General features: G+C 46.0%; 1 protein-coding gene across 9 annotated transcripts in view; it reads right to left on the bottom strand.

Annotated features, from left to right (window-relative positions):
• Positions 1-16202, bottom strand: part of LOC140207334 (C-type lectin domain family 9 member A-like) — an 86164-nt gene that overhangs the window by 57193 nt on the left and 12769 nt on the right. For 7 of the 9 annotated variants that reach the window (XM_072275862.1, XM_072275855.1, XM_072275863.1 and 4 more), the window contains 4 exons: positions 14125-14221; positions 13263-13334; positions 12417-12542; positions 268-384 (listed from right to left, as the gene is read on the bottom strand). In XM_072275862.1, coding sequence (XP_072131963.1) covers positions 268-384; positions 12417-12542; positions 13263-13334; positions 14125-14191 — 382 coding nt within the window. In that variant the 5' untranslated portion in view covers positions 14192-14221. Of the gene's footprint in view, positions 1-267; positions 385-12416; positions 12543-13262; positions 13335-14124; positions 14292-16202 lie in introns of those variants that run through there. The other 2 variants (XM_072275861.1, XM_072275858.1) reach the window with 2 other exon arrangements.

Genomic DNA, 16202 nt, shown 5'->3' with positions numbered 1-16202 from the left:
CGATTTCAGGATGCTGTGCGTGCTGTTGTCACGGTACTTGATCTCGGTGTCACGGTGAGGTAAAATTCGGTGGCACGGTGAGGCGAATGTCCGTGACACCGTGTGGGCGTGATGGTGTTAGGGTGTGAGTTGTGTCCCTGTCAACGTCAGGGTAGTGTCTGTTTCACGGTGAGCGGCGTGCCCATGTCACTGTGGTGTTTTACGCTCACATTTCATTCCACTCTGCTTGCTTACAGTCTGACTCCTCCCGGAGCCCGTTCGACTCACCGTGGACCGAGAGTCCGGCCACTATGGCGATAAGGATGGACGTAACTAGGCAGAGTAGGCAGATCTTACGGGACGGTCTATTTCCGATGTTCCTTTTCGACTCCTGTTTCTGCACACCTGTAGACAGACCATTCAGTGTGTGCGTGAATTCAGCTGTGACTCCCTCTGGGACTCCCTTCCACCCACCATCCGCGCTCTCTACTTCCACCACGGTCATCCCTCACTCTCTCAATCTCATGCAGTGTTAGCTGTCTGCGCTGAGAGTCCAAATTCCTTGACTTTGCAGAGGCTGACAGGTGCCTGACGGATTCCAGAGATCAGTCAGATCTCCCCTGAGCCCCCTCCGCTCCGGAGAAATCAACCCAGGTGCCCGACCTCTCGTTGTAGCACATGCTAACGAATACAGCAGCGCACAGTTGAATCTCTCGGGGGGGCTACCCAACGCTTTGAAATCCTTCCGATAATGCGGTGACCATAACTGTATGCAATACACCCTATTCAGCCTAACTGGTGATTTTCATAAAGTTGCAATATAACTCCCCGACTAATAAAGGCAAAAATGCCATAGGCCTTCTTAACCACCACATTAAACTCTGTAGTCACGTTCACGGAGCTATGAACACGGACCCCACAATCTTTCTGCCCATCTTGGCTTTAATCGTGTGTTGTTTATTTCATACCAACGTGCAGCATTTTAGGTTTGTCTGGGTTAAACTCCATCTGCCATTTCTGCAACACGTATTTGCAACTGATCCAATCGCACTGAATTCTTTACCAGTCTTCTCCGTTCTCCGCAGCACCACCTCTCGCCGTATCATCTGCAAACTTCCTAACCTACCCATCTATATTTTCATCCAGATCATTTGTAAACATCACAGACAGGAGAGGTCCCAGGAGTCAATCTGATCGTCCAGGGTCCGGGATGTTTCTGATCGCGGTCACGATATCTTCAAGTGGGATGGAGAATAGCCAGAGGCCGTGGTACATACTGGTACCAATGACATGGGTAGGAAAAGTGAGGAAGTCCTGAAAAAAGGTTACAGGGAGTTAGGAAATAACATCACAGGAAAAAGGAGCTGAAGTAGGCCATTCGGCCCATCGAGTCTGCTCCGCCACTCCAACATGAGCTAAATTATTCTCCCGTCCAGTTCCAATTTCAGGGTTTCCCCCCATATCCATTGATACCATAACTAATTAGATACATGTCAATCTTTTCCTTAAAAACCCTCCATGATCGGGCGTCCGCAGCTGTACGTGGCAACAAATTCTATAGGTCCACGACCCTCTGGCTAAAAAAAAAAAAAACTCCTCATCTGTTTTAAATGGGTACACTCTAGTTCTAAGACTGTGGCCTCTTATCCTGGACTCTCCCACCAAGGGAACCAGCCTTTCCACATCTACTCTGTCCAACCCTTTCTACATTCGAAATGTTTCTATGAGATCCCCTCTCATTCTTCTATATTGTAATGAGAACAGTCCAGCAGCCGACAAATATCCTCATATGATAGCCGCTGTATTCCAGGAATCATCCTCGTAAATCTTCCCTGAACTCTATCCAACATCAGTACATCCCTTCTAAGATAGGGGGCGCAAAATTGCACAAAGTATTTCAAATGAGGTCACACCAGAGCCCAATACAGCCTCATCAACACCTCCTTACTCTCATACAATATTCCCCTTGAAATGAATGTTAACGTCGCATTCGCTTTCCTCACTGCCTATTCAACCTAGTGGTTAACCTCTAGGGTATCCTGCACGAGCATCACCAAATCTCTTTGCACTTCCGATTTTTGAATTTTCTCCCCATGTAAATAATAATCTGTCCGATTATTTCTTCTTCCAAAATGCACAACCATACATTTCTGTGGAAGAAAATATCAAGGCTTTACATTGCAATGAGTATTGAGGGGCTAATCATTTATCTTAAAATGTGAATTTGAAGTCTACAATTATTTATCTGTAACTAATGTACTCTGGGTGACAAAAATGTGTCTCGCAACCGAGATGTAAAAATAACTGCAACTGTACTTCTTTGTTCTGAGAACTTTTATATGTCTGCGGTTGAGCCAGCTTGCCTGGTATATTTTTTGAGAACAAACTGATTAGTAAAATGTGTAACTGCTTTCTCGCTATTCGGTAGCGTTCTCTGAAAATGCTAGACAAAGGATCAGATAAGGAATTATCTGGTCATAAAATGTCCTGTGGATCGCGACCTTTAATTCTGTAGAAAATTGCACCTAAATTTCTCTTGTCACATACCGTTGATGTATAAATATCACTGAGTTTTCTTGTTTGAGGGAGCTCCAGGATCCCGATTTTAGATACTGGGCTTTCCGTGATATCATGTGACAAATTACGAAATTTCTATGGCAATTTCCCTCCGGGTCCGAGTATACTTTTTCCTCCACAATTTCTCAACATAGTATCTCATCTGCCATTTCTTTGCCCACTCGCCTACACTGACTAAGTCTCTCTGCAACGTTTCCGTTTCTTCAACACATCCTGCCCTCCACCTATCTTGGTGTCATCCGGAAACTTAGCCACGGAACCATTTAATCCATAATCTAATTAATCGATATTACATTGTAAAACGAAGCGGCCCCAACATCGACCCCTGCGGAACACCACTAGTAACCGGCAACCAATCAGAAGAGGATCCCTTTATTCCCACCCTTTGTTTTCTGCTTATCAGTCAATGCTCCACCTACTCCAAGATCTTTTCTGTAATTCCATGGGGTCTCATCTTATTAAGCAGCCTCTTATGCGGCACCTTATCGAAGGCCTTTTGAAAATCCAAATACACGACATCCACATCCTCTCGCTTGTAAATCTTATTTGCGATTAGCACAAAAGATTCCGATAGTCTGGTGAGGCAGGGTCTTCCCTTCATGAAACCACGCTGGCTTGGGCCTATCTTGTCATGCACCTCGAAGTATTTTATAACCTCGTCCTTGACGATCGACTCCAATAACTGTCCAGCTACCGATGTTAGACTAATAGGTCTGCAATTTTCTTTTTGTTGCCTTCCTCTTTTCTTAAACAACGGAACTACATCTGTGACCTTCCAGTCCTCCGGAACCATGCCAGAGTCTATTGATTCCTGGAAGATCATTTCCAATGCCTCCACAATCTACAAAGCCACGTCTTTCAGATCCTGTTGGTGCACCTCATCCGGTCCAGGAGACTTACCTATTCTTAGTCCATTTAGCTTCCCAAGCACATTCTCTCTAGTCATCTTGACTGTACCTAATTCTATTCCCTAAGACCTCTGGCTGTCAGATATGTTGCTAATGTCTTCCACTGTTAAGACTGATGCAAAATACTCATTTAGTTCCTTTGCTATCTCTTTGTTTCCCATTATAATTTGTCTAGCATCATTTTAATCTGTCCTATATCTACCCGTGTCACTCTTTTAATCTTCATATATTTAAAAAAAAACCTTAGTATCCCTTTTTATGTTATTTGCCAACTTCTTTTCATAATTCATCTTTTCTTTCCGAATAAATTTCTTAGTTCCCTTCTGTAAGTTTTTAAAAGTTGCCCAGTCCTCATTTTTCCCACTATATTTTGATTCCTTGTACGCCGTCTCTTTTGCTTTTATGTTCGCCTTAATCTCTGTCGTTCGCCACATTTGTGTCATTTTTTCCATTCATGATTTTCTCTTTTCTTGGAATAAATTTTTCCTGCATTCCTTATTTAGATCCATGGAGCCATAGACCATTACAACAAAGAAACAGGCCTTTTAGACCTTCTTGGCTGTGCCGAACCATGTTTCTGCCTAGTCTCACTGACCTGCAACTGCACCAATTATTCCATACAACTCTCATCTATGTCCCTGTCCAATATTTTTTTAAATGTTAAAAGTGAGCCCGCATTTACAACTTCATCTGGCAGCTCATTCCACGCTCCCACCTCTCTCTTTGTGAAGAAGCACCTCCACCCACATGTTGTCTTTAAAGTTTTCCCCCTTCACACTGAACCCATGTCCTCCGTTTCTTTTTTCTCCCGTCGCCTCAGTGGCAAAAGTCTGCTTGCATTCACTTTATCGATACCCATCATAATTTTATATATCTCTAGAAAATCTCCCCTCTATCTTCTACTCTCTAGGGAATAACGTCCTAACCTATTCAACTTTTCTCTGTAATTCAATTTCTCAAGTCCCGGCAACATCCTTGTAAACCTTCCCTGCACCCATTCAACCTTATTAATATCCTTCCTGCAATTTGGTGACCAAAACTGCTCACAATACTCTAAATACGGCCTCACCAATGCCTTATACAAACTCACCATAACCAACCAACTCTCATACTCAATATTTTGATCTATAAAGGCCAATGTACCAAGGCCATTGGATTCCTCTTCCTAAGTGCATTCACTCAAATTGTCCGTATTAAACTCGATCTGCCGTACTTCAACCCATTTTTTCCAGCTGGTCCAAATTCCTCTGCAAGCTTTGAAAACCTTCTTCACTGTCCACTACAGCTCCAATCTTTGCATCATCAGCAAATATGCTGATCCAATTTACCACATTATTATCCAGATCATTGATATAGATGACAAATAACAATGAACCCAGCACTGATCCCTGTGGCACACCACTAGTCACAGGCCTCCACACGGAGAAGTAATTCTCCACTACCACTCTCCGGCTTCTTCCATTGAGCCAATGTCTAATCCAATTTCCTACCTCTCCATGTATATCTAATTTCCTACCTCTCCATGTATATCTAGCTACCGAATCTTCCTAACTAATTTCCCATGCGGGACCTTGGCGAAGGCCTTACTGAAGTCCATGTAGACAACATCTACTGTCTTCCCGTCATCCACTTTCCTGGTAACCTCCTCGAAAAACACTAATATATTTCTTAAACATGAACTACCACACACAAAGCCACTTTGACTCTCCCTAATAAGTCCCTGTCTATCCAAATACTTGTATACCCTATCTCTTGGTTCTCCTTCCAATAATTTACCTACAACCGACGTCAAACTAACAGGCCTATAATTTCCCGGATTACTTTTAGAGCCTTTTTTAAACAACGACACAACATGAGCTATCCTCCAATCCTCCGGCACCTCACCAGTAGATACCGACATTTTAAGTATATCTGCCAGGGCCCACGCAATTTCATCATTAGTCTCCTTTCAGTCCTTGGGAATTCCCCGTAGGTCTTGGGGATTTATCTTATCTGATTTGTCTCAAGATAGTAAGTACCTCCTCTTCTTCAACCTGTATAGGTTCCATGACCTCACTACTTGTTTGCCTTATTTATGTTGAATCCATGACAGTTATTTTTTTTAATAGAGACACAGAAAATACATATATAAGATCTGCCCCGTTTGTTTTGTTCCATACATGGCCGACAACTTTGATCTTCAAGAGGACCAATTTTATCTCTCACTATCTGTTTACTCTTAATATACCTGTTGAAGCTCTTTGGATTATCCTTCACCTTGACTGTCAAAGCAACCTCATGTCTTCTTTTAGCCCTCTTGATTTCTTTCTTAAATATTTTGCACTTTTTATACTCTTTGAGCACCTTACCTGCTCTTTGTTTCCGATACATGTGCTGCATCTCTCTCTTCTTCTTTATCAGAGTTCCAATATCCCTTGCGAACCAAGGTTCCATATTCCTATTCACTTTGCCTTAAATCCTGACAGGATCATACAAACTCTGCACCTAAAAAAATTCACCTTTGAAAGCCTCCCCCTTACCAATCACATCCTTGCCAGAGAAGAACATGTCCCAATCCATGCTATTTAGATCCGTTCTCATTTCTTCAAATGCGGCCTTTTTCCCAGTTTAGAACCTCAACCCGAGAACCAGATCTATCTTTACCGATGATCAAGTTGAAACTTTTTGTGTTATGATCACTGGAAACAGGGTGTTCCGCTACACACACTTTCGTCACCTGTCCAAACTCGTTTCTTAATAGGAGATCTAATATTGCATCCTCTCTAGTTGGTACCTCTATACATTGATTTAGAAAACCTTTCTGAACACATTTTATGTCCTATTGTTTGAATCTCCCCTACTCCCCTACACAAACCTTCTATTTGTGACTTTGCATGAACTTCTAAAATCATTTATTTTCACCGCCGACCCACTATCGGCTCTGGCACTCTGGTTCCATCCCCCTAAAAATCGCGCCTAAACCTTTCCAATAGCACTAATAAAGCTCCCTACAAGGTTCAGTAGTTCAGTTGTAACCCGTCTCTCTTGTACAAGTCCCATCTGACATAGAAGAGGTCTCACTGATCCTGAAAACTGAAACCCTGCCCCCTGCACCAGTTCCTCAGCCACGTGTTTATCCGCCAGAGCATCCTATTGCGACCCTCACTGGCACGTGGCACAGGCAGCAATTTGAGATTATCACCCCTGGTGTCCTGCGTTGTAACTTCCTACCAAACTCTCTATATTCAGTCTTTAGGACGTCATCCCTCTTTCTTCCTACGTCATTGGTACCGATGTGTACCATGACATCTGGCTGTTCACCCTCCCCTCTTCAGAATGCTGTGCACGCGATCAGAGACATCCCTGACCCTGGAACTCGGGAGGCAACAAACCATCCCGGAGTTTCTGTCCTGACCACATAACCTCTTTTATGTACCTCTAACTATCGAGTCCCCTATCACTACCGCTCTCATCTTCTTCAACACTCCCTTTGCACTGCAGAACCAGACTCAGTGCCAGAGATCCGGCCGCCGCAGCTTGTCCCAGGTAAGCCATCCCCCGCAACAGTATCCAACTCGGTATACTTGTTGTAGGAATTTCATCCAATTCTGCTCTAACGTCCCTCGATCTAGCTTACTTTTCCAATCGACTTGGGCCAGTTCCTCTCTCATACCACTGTAATTTCCTTTGTTCCACAGAAATATCGATACACCTGATACCAGATTTTCCTTTTCAAATTTGAAACTGAACTCCATCGCCATGGTTCATTACACAGCACCCAATCCAAAACAACTGATCCCCTGGTGGGCTAAAGGACCATCTGCTCCAAACGCCATCGCGGACGCATTCTATAAACTCCCTCTCCTGACATCCAGTACTTTCCTGACTTTCCCAATTCACTTTCATATTAAAATTACCCATAACTATACTTGCAATTTCCATCTGACAGGCTTTTTCTATTTTCAGCTGTAACTTGTAGACCACATTCTGGCTGTTGTTTGGAGGCCTGAATATTACTGTTATTCGTGTCCTTTATCCTTGCCATTTCTTAACTTGCCAAAGAAGCTGAGAAGTAGGACCTCAAAGATAGTAATCTCCAGATTGCTGCCTGTGCCACCTAACAGTGAGTATAGGAATAGAATGAGGTGGAGGATAAATGAGTGGCTGAGGGATTGGAGCAGAGGTCAGGGATTTAGACTTCTGGATCACTGGGATTTCTTCTGGGGCTGGTGTGACCTGTACAAAAATGAGGAGTTGCACTTGAATCCGAGAGGGATGCCTATCCTGGGGGAATGTTTTGTTAAGGCTATTGGGGAAAGTTTAAACTAGACTTGCTGGGGATTGGGAAACAAACAGAAGTGACGGGGGAAAGGGAGGTTGGCTCACAATCTTAGAAAGCTTGGAGACAGTGCAAAAGGGAGGATAGGCAGATGATAGAGAAGGGATGTGTTCTGACCGTTGGCTTGAAATGTGTCTAAATTATTAAGAGGAGTATTATGAATAAAGCGGATGAGCTTACAGCGTGGATAAGCACTTGGAGCTACAATGTTGTGGCTATTAGAGAGATTTGGATGGTGCAGGGGCAGGGGAATGGCAAGCTCAAGTGCCAGGCTTCAGATGTTTCACAAATGACAGAGAGCGAGGCAAAAGAGGTGGGTGCGTTGCACTGTTCGTCTGAGATAGTGTCATGGCTGCAGGAAATGAGAGGTTATCTACGGGCTATCCGTGTGTGGAAGTTAGGAATAGGAACATAGAACATAGAACGTAGAATGGTACAGCACAGTAAGGCCCTTCGGCCCACAATGTTATGCCGACGCGCAGACCGTGCCTCCTATATGAAGCGCTACCTTAAATTCCTCCATATACCTGTCTGGCAGTCTCTTAAACTAGTGTATCTGCCTCCACCACTGAGTCAGGCAGTGTATTCCATGCACCACCAATTTCTGAGTAAAACACCTTCCTCTAATATCCCCCTTGAACTTCCCACCCCTTACCTTAAAGCCATGTCCTCTTGTATTGAGCAGTGGTGCCCTGGGGAAGAGGCGCTGGCCCTCCACTCCACCTATTCCTCTTATTATCTTGTACACCTCTATCATGTCTCCTCTCATCCTCATTCGCTCCAAAGAGTAAAGCCCTAGCTCCCTTAATCTCTGATCATAATGCATACTTTCTAAACCAAGCAGCATGCTGGTAAATCTCCTGTGTATCGTTTCCAATGCTTCCACATCCTTCCTATAGTGAGGCGACCAGAACTGGACACCGTACTCCAAGTGTGGCATAACTAGAGTTTTATAGAGCTGCATCATTACATCGCAAATCTTAAACTCTATCGCTCGACTTCTGAAAGCTCACACCCCATTAGCATTCTTAACTACCCTATCCACCTGTGAGACAAATTTCAGGAATCTGTGGACATGTACCCGCAGATCACTCCGCTCCTCCACACTACCAAGTATCCTCCCATTTATTTTGTACTCTGCCTTGGAGTTTGTCCTTCCAAAGCGCACAACCTCACACTTCTCCGGGTTGAACTCCACCTGCCACTTCTCAGCCCACCTCTGCATCCTATCAATGTCTCTCTGCAATCTTTGACAATTCTCTACACTATCTACAACACCACCAACCTTTGTGTCGTCTGCAAACTTGCCAACCCACCCTTCTACCCCCAAATCCAGGTCGTTAATAAAAATCACGAAAAGTCGAGGTCCCAGAACAGATCCTTGTTTGACACCACTAGTCACAATCCTCCAATATGAATGTATTGAATAGGAAGGTTTCAATAACACAACTGGGTATTTTTTTATAGACCACCCAATAGTAACAGGGACATCGAGGAGCAGATAGGGAGACAGATTCTGGAAAGGAGAAATAATAACAGGGTTGTTGTCGTAGGAGATTTATATTCCCCAAATAATGAGTGGCATCTCCTTAGACAGAGAAGGGTTTAGATGGGGTAGAGTTTGTTAGGTGTTTTCAGGAGCGTTTCTTGAGACAACATGTAGATAGGCCTATAATACGAGAGTCTGTACTTGATCTGGTATTGGGAAATGAACCTGGTCAGGTGTCAGGTCTCTCAGTGGGAGAGCATTTCGGCGATAGTGATCACAATTCTATCTCCTTTACCATAACATTGGAGAGGGATAAGAACTGACAAATTAGGGAATAGTTTACTTGGAATAAGGGGAAATATGAGGCCATCAGGCTGGAATTTGGAAGATAAATTGGATGTTCACGGGGAAAAGTACGGAAGAAATGTGGCAAATATTCAGGGTATATTTGCGTGAGGTTCTCTGTAGGTATGTTCCAATGAGACATGGAAAGAATGGTGGAGTGCAAATTCCGTGGTGGACAAAGGCTGCTGTAAATCTCGTCAAGAAGAATGGAAGAGTTTATGAAAGGTTTCAAAAAAAAAAACTTGGTAATTATTTTTATAAATGACATCGATGAGGAAGTGGAAGGATGAGTTTGTAAATTTGCTGATGACACAAAGTTCGGGGGAGTTGTGGGTAGTTTGGTGGGCTGTCAGAGATTACAACGGGGCATTGTTAGGATAGAAAACTGGATGGATAAGTGGCAGATGGAGTTTAACCCAGATAAGTATGAGGTTGTTCATTTTGTTTGATGGAATATGATGGCAGAATATAGCATTAATGTTAAGACTCTTGTCAGTGTGGAGGATCAGAGGGATCTTGGGGTCCGAGTCAAAACTGCTACGCAAGTTTATAATATGGCTAAGAATGCATTAGGTGCATTGGCCTCCATCAATCTTGGGACTGAGTTTAAGACCCGAGAAGTAATGGTGCAGCTATGTAGGGCCATTGTCAACCGTACTTGGAGTACCGCGCTCAGTTCTGATCGCCTCACTGCAGGAAGGATGTGGAAACCACAGAAAGGGTGCAGAGTAGATTTACAAGGATGTTGCCTGAAGAGGGGAGCTTGCCTTATGAGAACAGTGAATGAACTTGGCCTTTTCTCCTCGGAGCGAAGGAGGACGAGAGGTGACCTGATAGAGGTACTGAAGACAATGAGAGACATTGATCCTGTGGACAGTCAGAAGATCTTCCACAGCACGACAGGGCATAGCTTTAAGGTGCTTGGGAGCAGGTACAGAGAAGATGTCAGGTGTATGTTTTTTTGTTTTTTTTTTAACTTAGAAAGTGATGAGCTCGTGGAATGTACTGCCGGTGATTGTGGTGGAGACGGAAACGATAGTTGTTCTTTTCTTTTCTTTTTTTTTTTTTATGAGACTCCTGGGTGGCTACTTGGAACTTTGAAAACTGCTATACAATGGCTGTAATAAATCTAGTCAAGAAGAAAAGAAATTCTTACAGAAGGTTTAGAGAACGAGGTAATGGTAGACATATAGAAAATTACAAGGCTAACAGGAAGCATCTTAAGAAGGAAATTGGGGGAGCCAGTAGGGAAGATGAGAAGGCCTAGGCGGGCAGGATTGAGGAAGACCAGAAGGCATTCGACAAGTATGTGAGGAACAAGAAAAGAAGACGTGAAAGAACAGGACCAATCAAGTGTGACAGTGGGAAAGTGTGTAGGGAACGGTAGGAAACAGCAGAAGTACATGATGAATACTTTATTCCAGCATGCGCTATGGAAAATCATCTTGGTGACTGTTGTGATGACTTGCAGCAGACTGAGAAGCTTCAGCATGTAGACCTTAAGAAAGAGGATGTGTTGGAGCTTTTGGAAAACATTCCATTTGGATAAATTGCCGGTACCGGATGAGATAGGAGAATAGAAACATAAAGATCCTACAGCACAATACAGGCCTTTCCTCCCACAGAGTTGTGCCGAACATGTCCCTACCGTAGAAATTGCTAGGCTTACTTATAGCCCTCTATTTTACTAAACTCCATGTATCGCTCTAAAAGTCTCTTAAAACGCCCTGTCGTATCCGCCTTCACCACCGTTGCTGGCAGCGCATTCAACGCACTCACCACTCTCCGAGTAAAAAAAATACTCCTGACATTTCCTCTGTGCCTACTCTCCAGCACCTTAATCCTGCGTCCTTTTGTGGCAACCATATCAGCGCTGTGAAAAAAAAAGACTCTGACTATCCACATGATCAATGCCTCTTATCATCTTATACATCTCTATCAGGTCACCTCTCATCCTCCGTCGCTCCAAGGAGAAAAAGAAGAGTTCACTCAGCCTATTCTCATAAGGCATGCCCCCCAATCCAGGAAACATCCTTGTAAATCTCCTCTGCACTCCTTCTGTGGCTTCCATATCCTTCCTGCAGTGAGGTGACTTCCATGCAGAATATGTCCCATCTACAACCACTCTTTGCCTTCTGTGGGCAAGCCATTTCCGGGTCCATAAAGCAAGGACCCCTTGGATCCCATGCCTCTTTACGTTCTTAATAACCTTGCATGGGGTACCTTACCAAGTGTTTTGATGAAATCCATATACACTGCATGTACTGCTCTTCCTTCATTAACGTGTTTAGTCACATCCTCAGAAAAATTAATCAGCCTCGGTACGCACGACCTGCCCTTTATCAAGCCATGTCGACTATTCCTAATCATATATTACCTCCTCAAATGTTCATAAATCCTGCCTCTCAGGATCCTTCATCAACTTACCAACCACTGAGGTAAGACTCAGTAGTCTATAATTTCCTGGGCTATCTCTGCTCCCTTTCTTGAATAAAGGATCAACATCTGCAATCCTCCAATCCTCCGGAACCTTCCCCGTCCCCATTTTTAATGCAAAGAATATAACTGCGTACAGTTATTTACCATAGTCTTGGAGAATCGAGGACCAGCGCGCACAGGTCTGAGGTCAGAGGGGAAAGGGATTTAGTTGGGGAGCCCAGTGACAACCTTTTGTTACCCAGATGGTGGTCAGTCTGTGGAATGAGTTGACAGAGAAAGTGGTCGAAACAGATGCATCAGAAACTTGGTCACTCAGGTGTAGGATAGGTGACCCCGTCAAAATGACGACATTTTTACTAACCCTGACTTGTTGGTGCAGTGTTTGACAGCACGCCGGGACCCGAGGCACTGGGAGGATCTTCGTCCTCATCGATGCGGTGTTCCTCTTTCCGAAAGTTCAGCTCTGAGTAGGTGCAATTCAGACCATCTGGGAGAGAGAGTCGGACAGGCAGATGAGGAAGAGAGTGAGAGGGGTAGAGAATGGGGGAGAGAGTCGGGGCGAGAGAGAAGAGAGATGGGGTGAGGGAAGAGACAGAGGAATAAGTGAGGGAGAGAGAAGGATTGAGACAGCGAGAGAGTGGGTGAGGGAGAAGGGGGAGAGAGAGGACAGAGACGTGGAGACAGAGAATGTGTGAGTGACAGGGGAGAGAGGGAGAGAGAGGAGACGGGGTGAAAGAAGGGGAGGAAGGTGAGAGAAGGGGAAAGAAGGAAAAGATAGTGGGGTTAGAAAAGGGAGAGTGTGATTAACGTTTTATACCGCTCCCTCATCACCGTCTCTCCCACTGGGTCCGTCCTCATAACCCCTTCTCGGCGCTAACTCATTCCCACCACCCCCGCCACAGCGCTCCCTCCTCATGGCCCCTTCCTCCACAGGCTCATCCCATGCTATCTTACCCCACCGACCCTTGCACAGCACTCTCTCCTCAAACCACCCCACTGCGCTCCCTCTATTGCGCCCCTCCCAAGGTGCAATATTCCTCACCGACCAGCAAAGAGATTTCCCTCTTCATCTCATTTCTCACGCGTACCCTCCATCTTATTTTCGAACAGTTAATCATTCGGGTCAGCTATGCGCTTGCCCTGAGATCTGTCGACAGGATTGGACACAAATTCTAAAAACAGTCAAACGAACAAAGATGGAACTGACCTCGATCAGTCCGGACCCGAGGCTCAGAGACGGTCTTGAAATTAATTTTACCGTACGATACATCAGGTTCACCTGGGAATAGAACAGTAAGGGACAGACACAGAGTAAAAATCCTTCCACACATTCCCATCGCACACACCCGGAGTCAGACTCAAAGTGAGTGTCCCTCCATGTGCTGTCATCACAGACTCTGGGTTCACACATGTGAAGTTCCCACCACCCGTCGCCTTAAGGATTCCCGAGGCCACACACAGAGTGAAACTCCCTCCAAAATGTACATCACACATTCCAGGTGTCAGACGCAGAGTGAAACTCCCTCCACACCGTCCCATCAAACACTCACGAGGACAGACACGCAGTGAATCTCTCTCCACACAGTCACGTCACACACTCTCGGGGTCACACACAGTGTAATACTCCCTCCACACCGTCCCATCACAGACTCTCGGGGTCAGACGCAGACAGAATCTCCCTCCACACCGTCCCATCACACACTCCCGGGGTCAGCTACAGAGTGAATCTGCCTCCGCATCGTCCCCTCACACAATCTCGGGGTCAGATACAGAGTGAAACTCCCTTAAACAGTCACGTCACACACTCCCGGGGTCAGACACAGAGTAAAATTCCCTTCACACTGTCCCATCACTCACTCCCGGGGTCAGACACGGACAGAATCTTCCTCCACTCCGTCCCATCACACACTCCCGGGGTCAGTTACAGAGTGAATCTGCCTCCGCACCGTCCCATCACACACACGCGGGGTCAGACACAGATTGAAGCTCCCTCCACACTGTCCCATCACAGACTCCTGGGATCAGGCACAGAGTGAAACTCCCCCCCTCCCTCCTTCTATCCTACTCACCTCGGGATAGAGACCGTGAGTCCGTTTTTGTGATCTTCACATTCATGTAAGTCTCCCTGTCGTCCATCCTGTTCGAGAATTTTCTGCGTTCTCAACTCTGAAAGGGGAAGCGACCGTTGTCAGAGGAATTCCGTATTAACTGGGGGTCAGACCGACACCAGCAAACACCAAATGAAGGGCTGATAAAGAGAGAGGCTGAGAGCAGCGGGAGGAAGTGCCGGGCAGGACGATGGTTGAAGGTGTGAGAGCGGGTGAGAGGTGTGTGGCGGGGGGAGGAGTTGTGAGAGAGGGGACAAAAAGGGGGAGGGGAGAATGAGAGAGATTTGGGGGAGTTCGAGAGAGAGAAATGGGTGACAGGGGACAGAAAAGGGGAGCGGAGAGAAAGAGGGGGAGGGCCAGATTTGGGAGAGAATGGATAAAGAGAGCGGGGAAACAACCCCGGATCCTTGAAGAGAAATTAGCCGACAGAGGGAGAAGTGAGAGGGCGAGCTGACGGGAAAAAAAAAAGAGAGAGCGAGAGAGAAAAGGGCATGGAGGGGGCGAAGAGCATGAGGGGGAGGAGAAAGAGTGCTACAGAGAGGGAGGTGGGATGCAGGGGAGGGACGATGGAGGGAGATAGAATGAGAAGGGCGGGAGAAGGGAGTGCAAGAAGATGATTAGAGAGAGATGCAATGAGTGAAGAAGGGGTAAATGATGGAGGGAGAAATGTCACTCATGCAGAGCATCTATTGCCCGGGAGAATTGTATCCCCAGGTACAAACACCCAACACCCACCGAAGCAAGCGAGCCCCCACCCCAGAGTGAAATGAACAAGTCTTCACAGTCTGTCTCTCTCTCTCTCTAATCTGCAACAGAAGAAGTCGCGAAAAACAGCTTGCTCTTTTCAGACTGTGCAGTGTTTAACAAAAAAAACGGGTATGTGGACATTGAAGTTTAAAGGAAACCAACGCACGCTGATCTGTACCTCCTGTTTGACTCTCATCTCCAATTAGAACATAACTTGGGCGTTATCAGTATTTCAGAGAAGTCTTGAAAGCGTGCGGCTACACTGACTGGTTCTTCATCAAGACAGCAAAACAACAACAGGGACGTCAACCCAAAAGAGGGTGTTCAGGAGCTCTCTCAAACACCGTCCATTACAATCTGTCTATCCCTTTCGCTTTCTGCATAAGTCACTGTCTCCCTATCTATCCCCATGAATGTACTTACCCCCCTTGAGTTTCGCAACTCTCTCCCGCTCTCTCTCTCTCTCTCTCTCTCTCTCTCTCGCTTCTCTCTCTCTCTCTCTCTCTCTCTCTCTCTCGCTCCCTCTCTCTCTCTCTCTCTCTCTCTCTCTGGACACCCTCTCGCCGTGTGCCTTTCCATCTCACTTCCCTCCTCACTAAGCCTTCTCTTCCTATCGCCACACCCTCTGAACAGCACTTTCACTCTGCGCATTCCCTACCGCGCACACTGAGCTTTCACCTCACGGAAATGTGACAGGGTCGTTTCCAGGAAAGGTGCCGCACGCTGAACAGCTGGGATCGGTTACATACTCCATTGGATGTAAGGGCGGAGGGGAAAGTAGAGGGGGGTGTTGGAAATGAGGGGGGTGTTGTTGGCGAAGGGTATAGTAGTGTGCGTGGCGATGTGCTACAGCGGCTGTGTGTGTGTGTGTGTGTGTGTGTGTGTGTGAGAGAGAGAAAGAGAGAGAGAGAGAGAGAGAGAGTTCCTCGGCATCGGCAGAACAAACACTGAAACACTCTCGGAGTCAGACACAAAGTGAAGCTCCCTCCACACCGTCTCATCACACTTACCCGGGGTCAGACACAGAGAAATGCTACCACTGCAGCGTCCCATCACACACTCTTGGGGTCAGACGCAGAATAAAGCTTCTTCCACCCCTACCCAGCACACACTCCCGGGGTGAGACGCAGAGCGAATCTCCCCTCCACACTGTCCCATCACACACTCCCGGGGTCAGACACAGAGTGAATCTCCCTCCAAACCGTCCCATCACACGCTGCCGAGGTCAGACACAGTGTGAAACTCCCTCCACACATTCACATCACGAACTCCCGGGTCAGACACAGAGTGAA

The sequence above is a fragment of the Mobula birostris genome, chromosome 13, assembly GCF_030028105.1.
Source record: "Mobula birostris isolate sMobBir1 chromosome 13, sMobBir1.hap1, whole genome shotgun sequence".
Classification (NCBI taxonomy): Eukaryota; Metazoa; Chordata; class Chondrichthyes; order Myliobatiformes; family Myliobatidae; genus Mobula; species Mobula birostris.
Note: the sequence above shows the minus strand (reverse complement) of the source record. Positions and strands in the feature narration are given on the sequence as shown.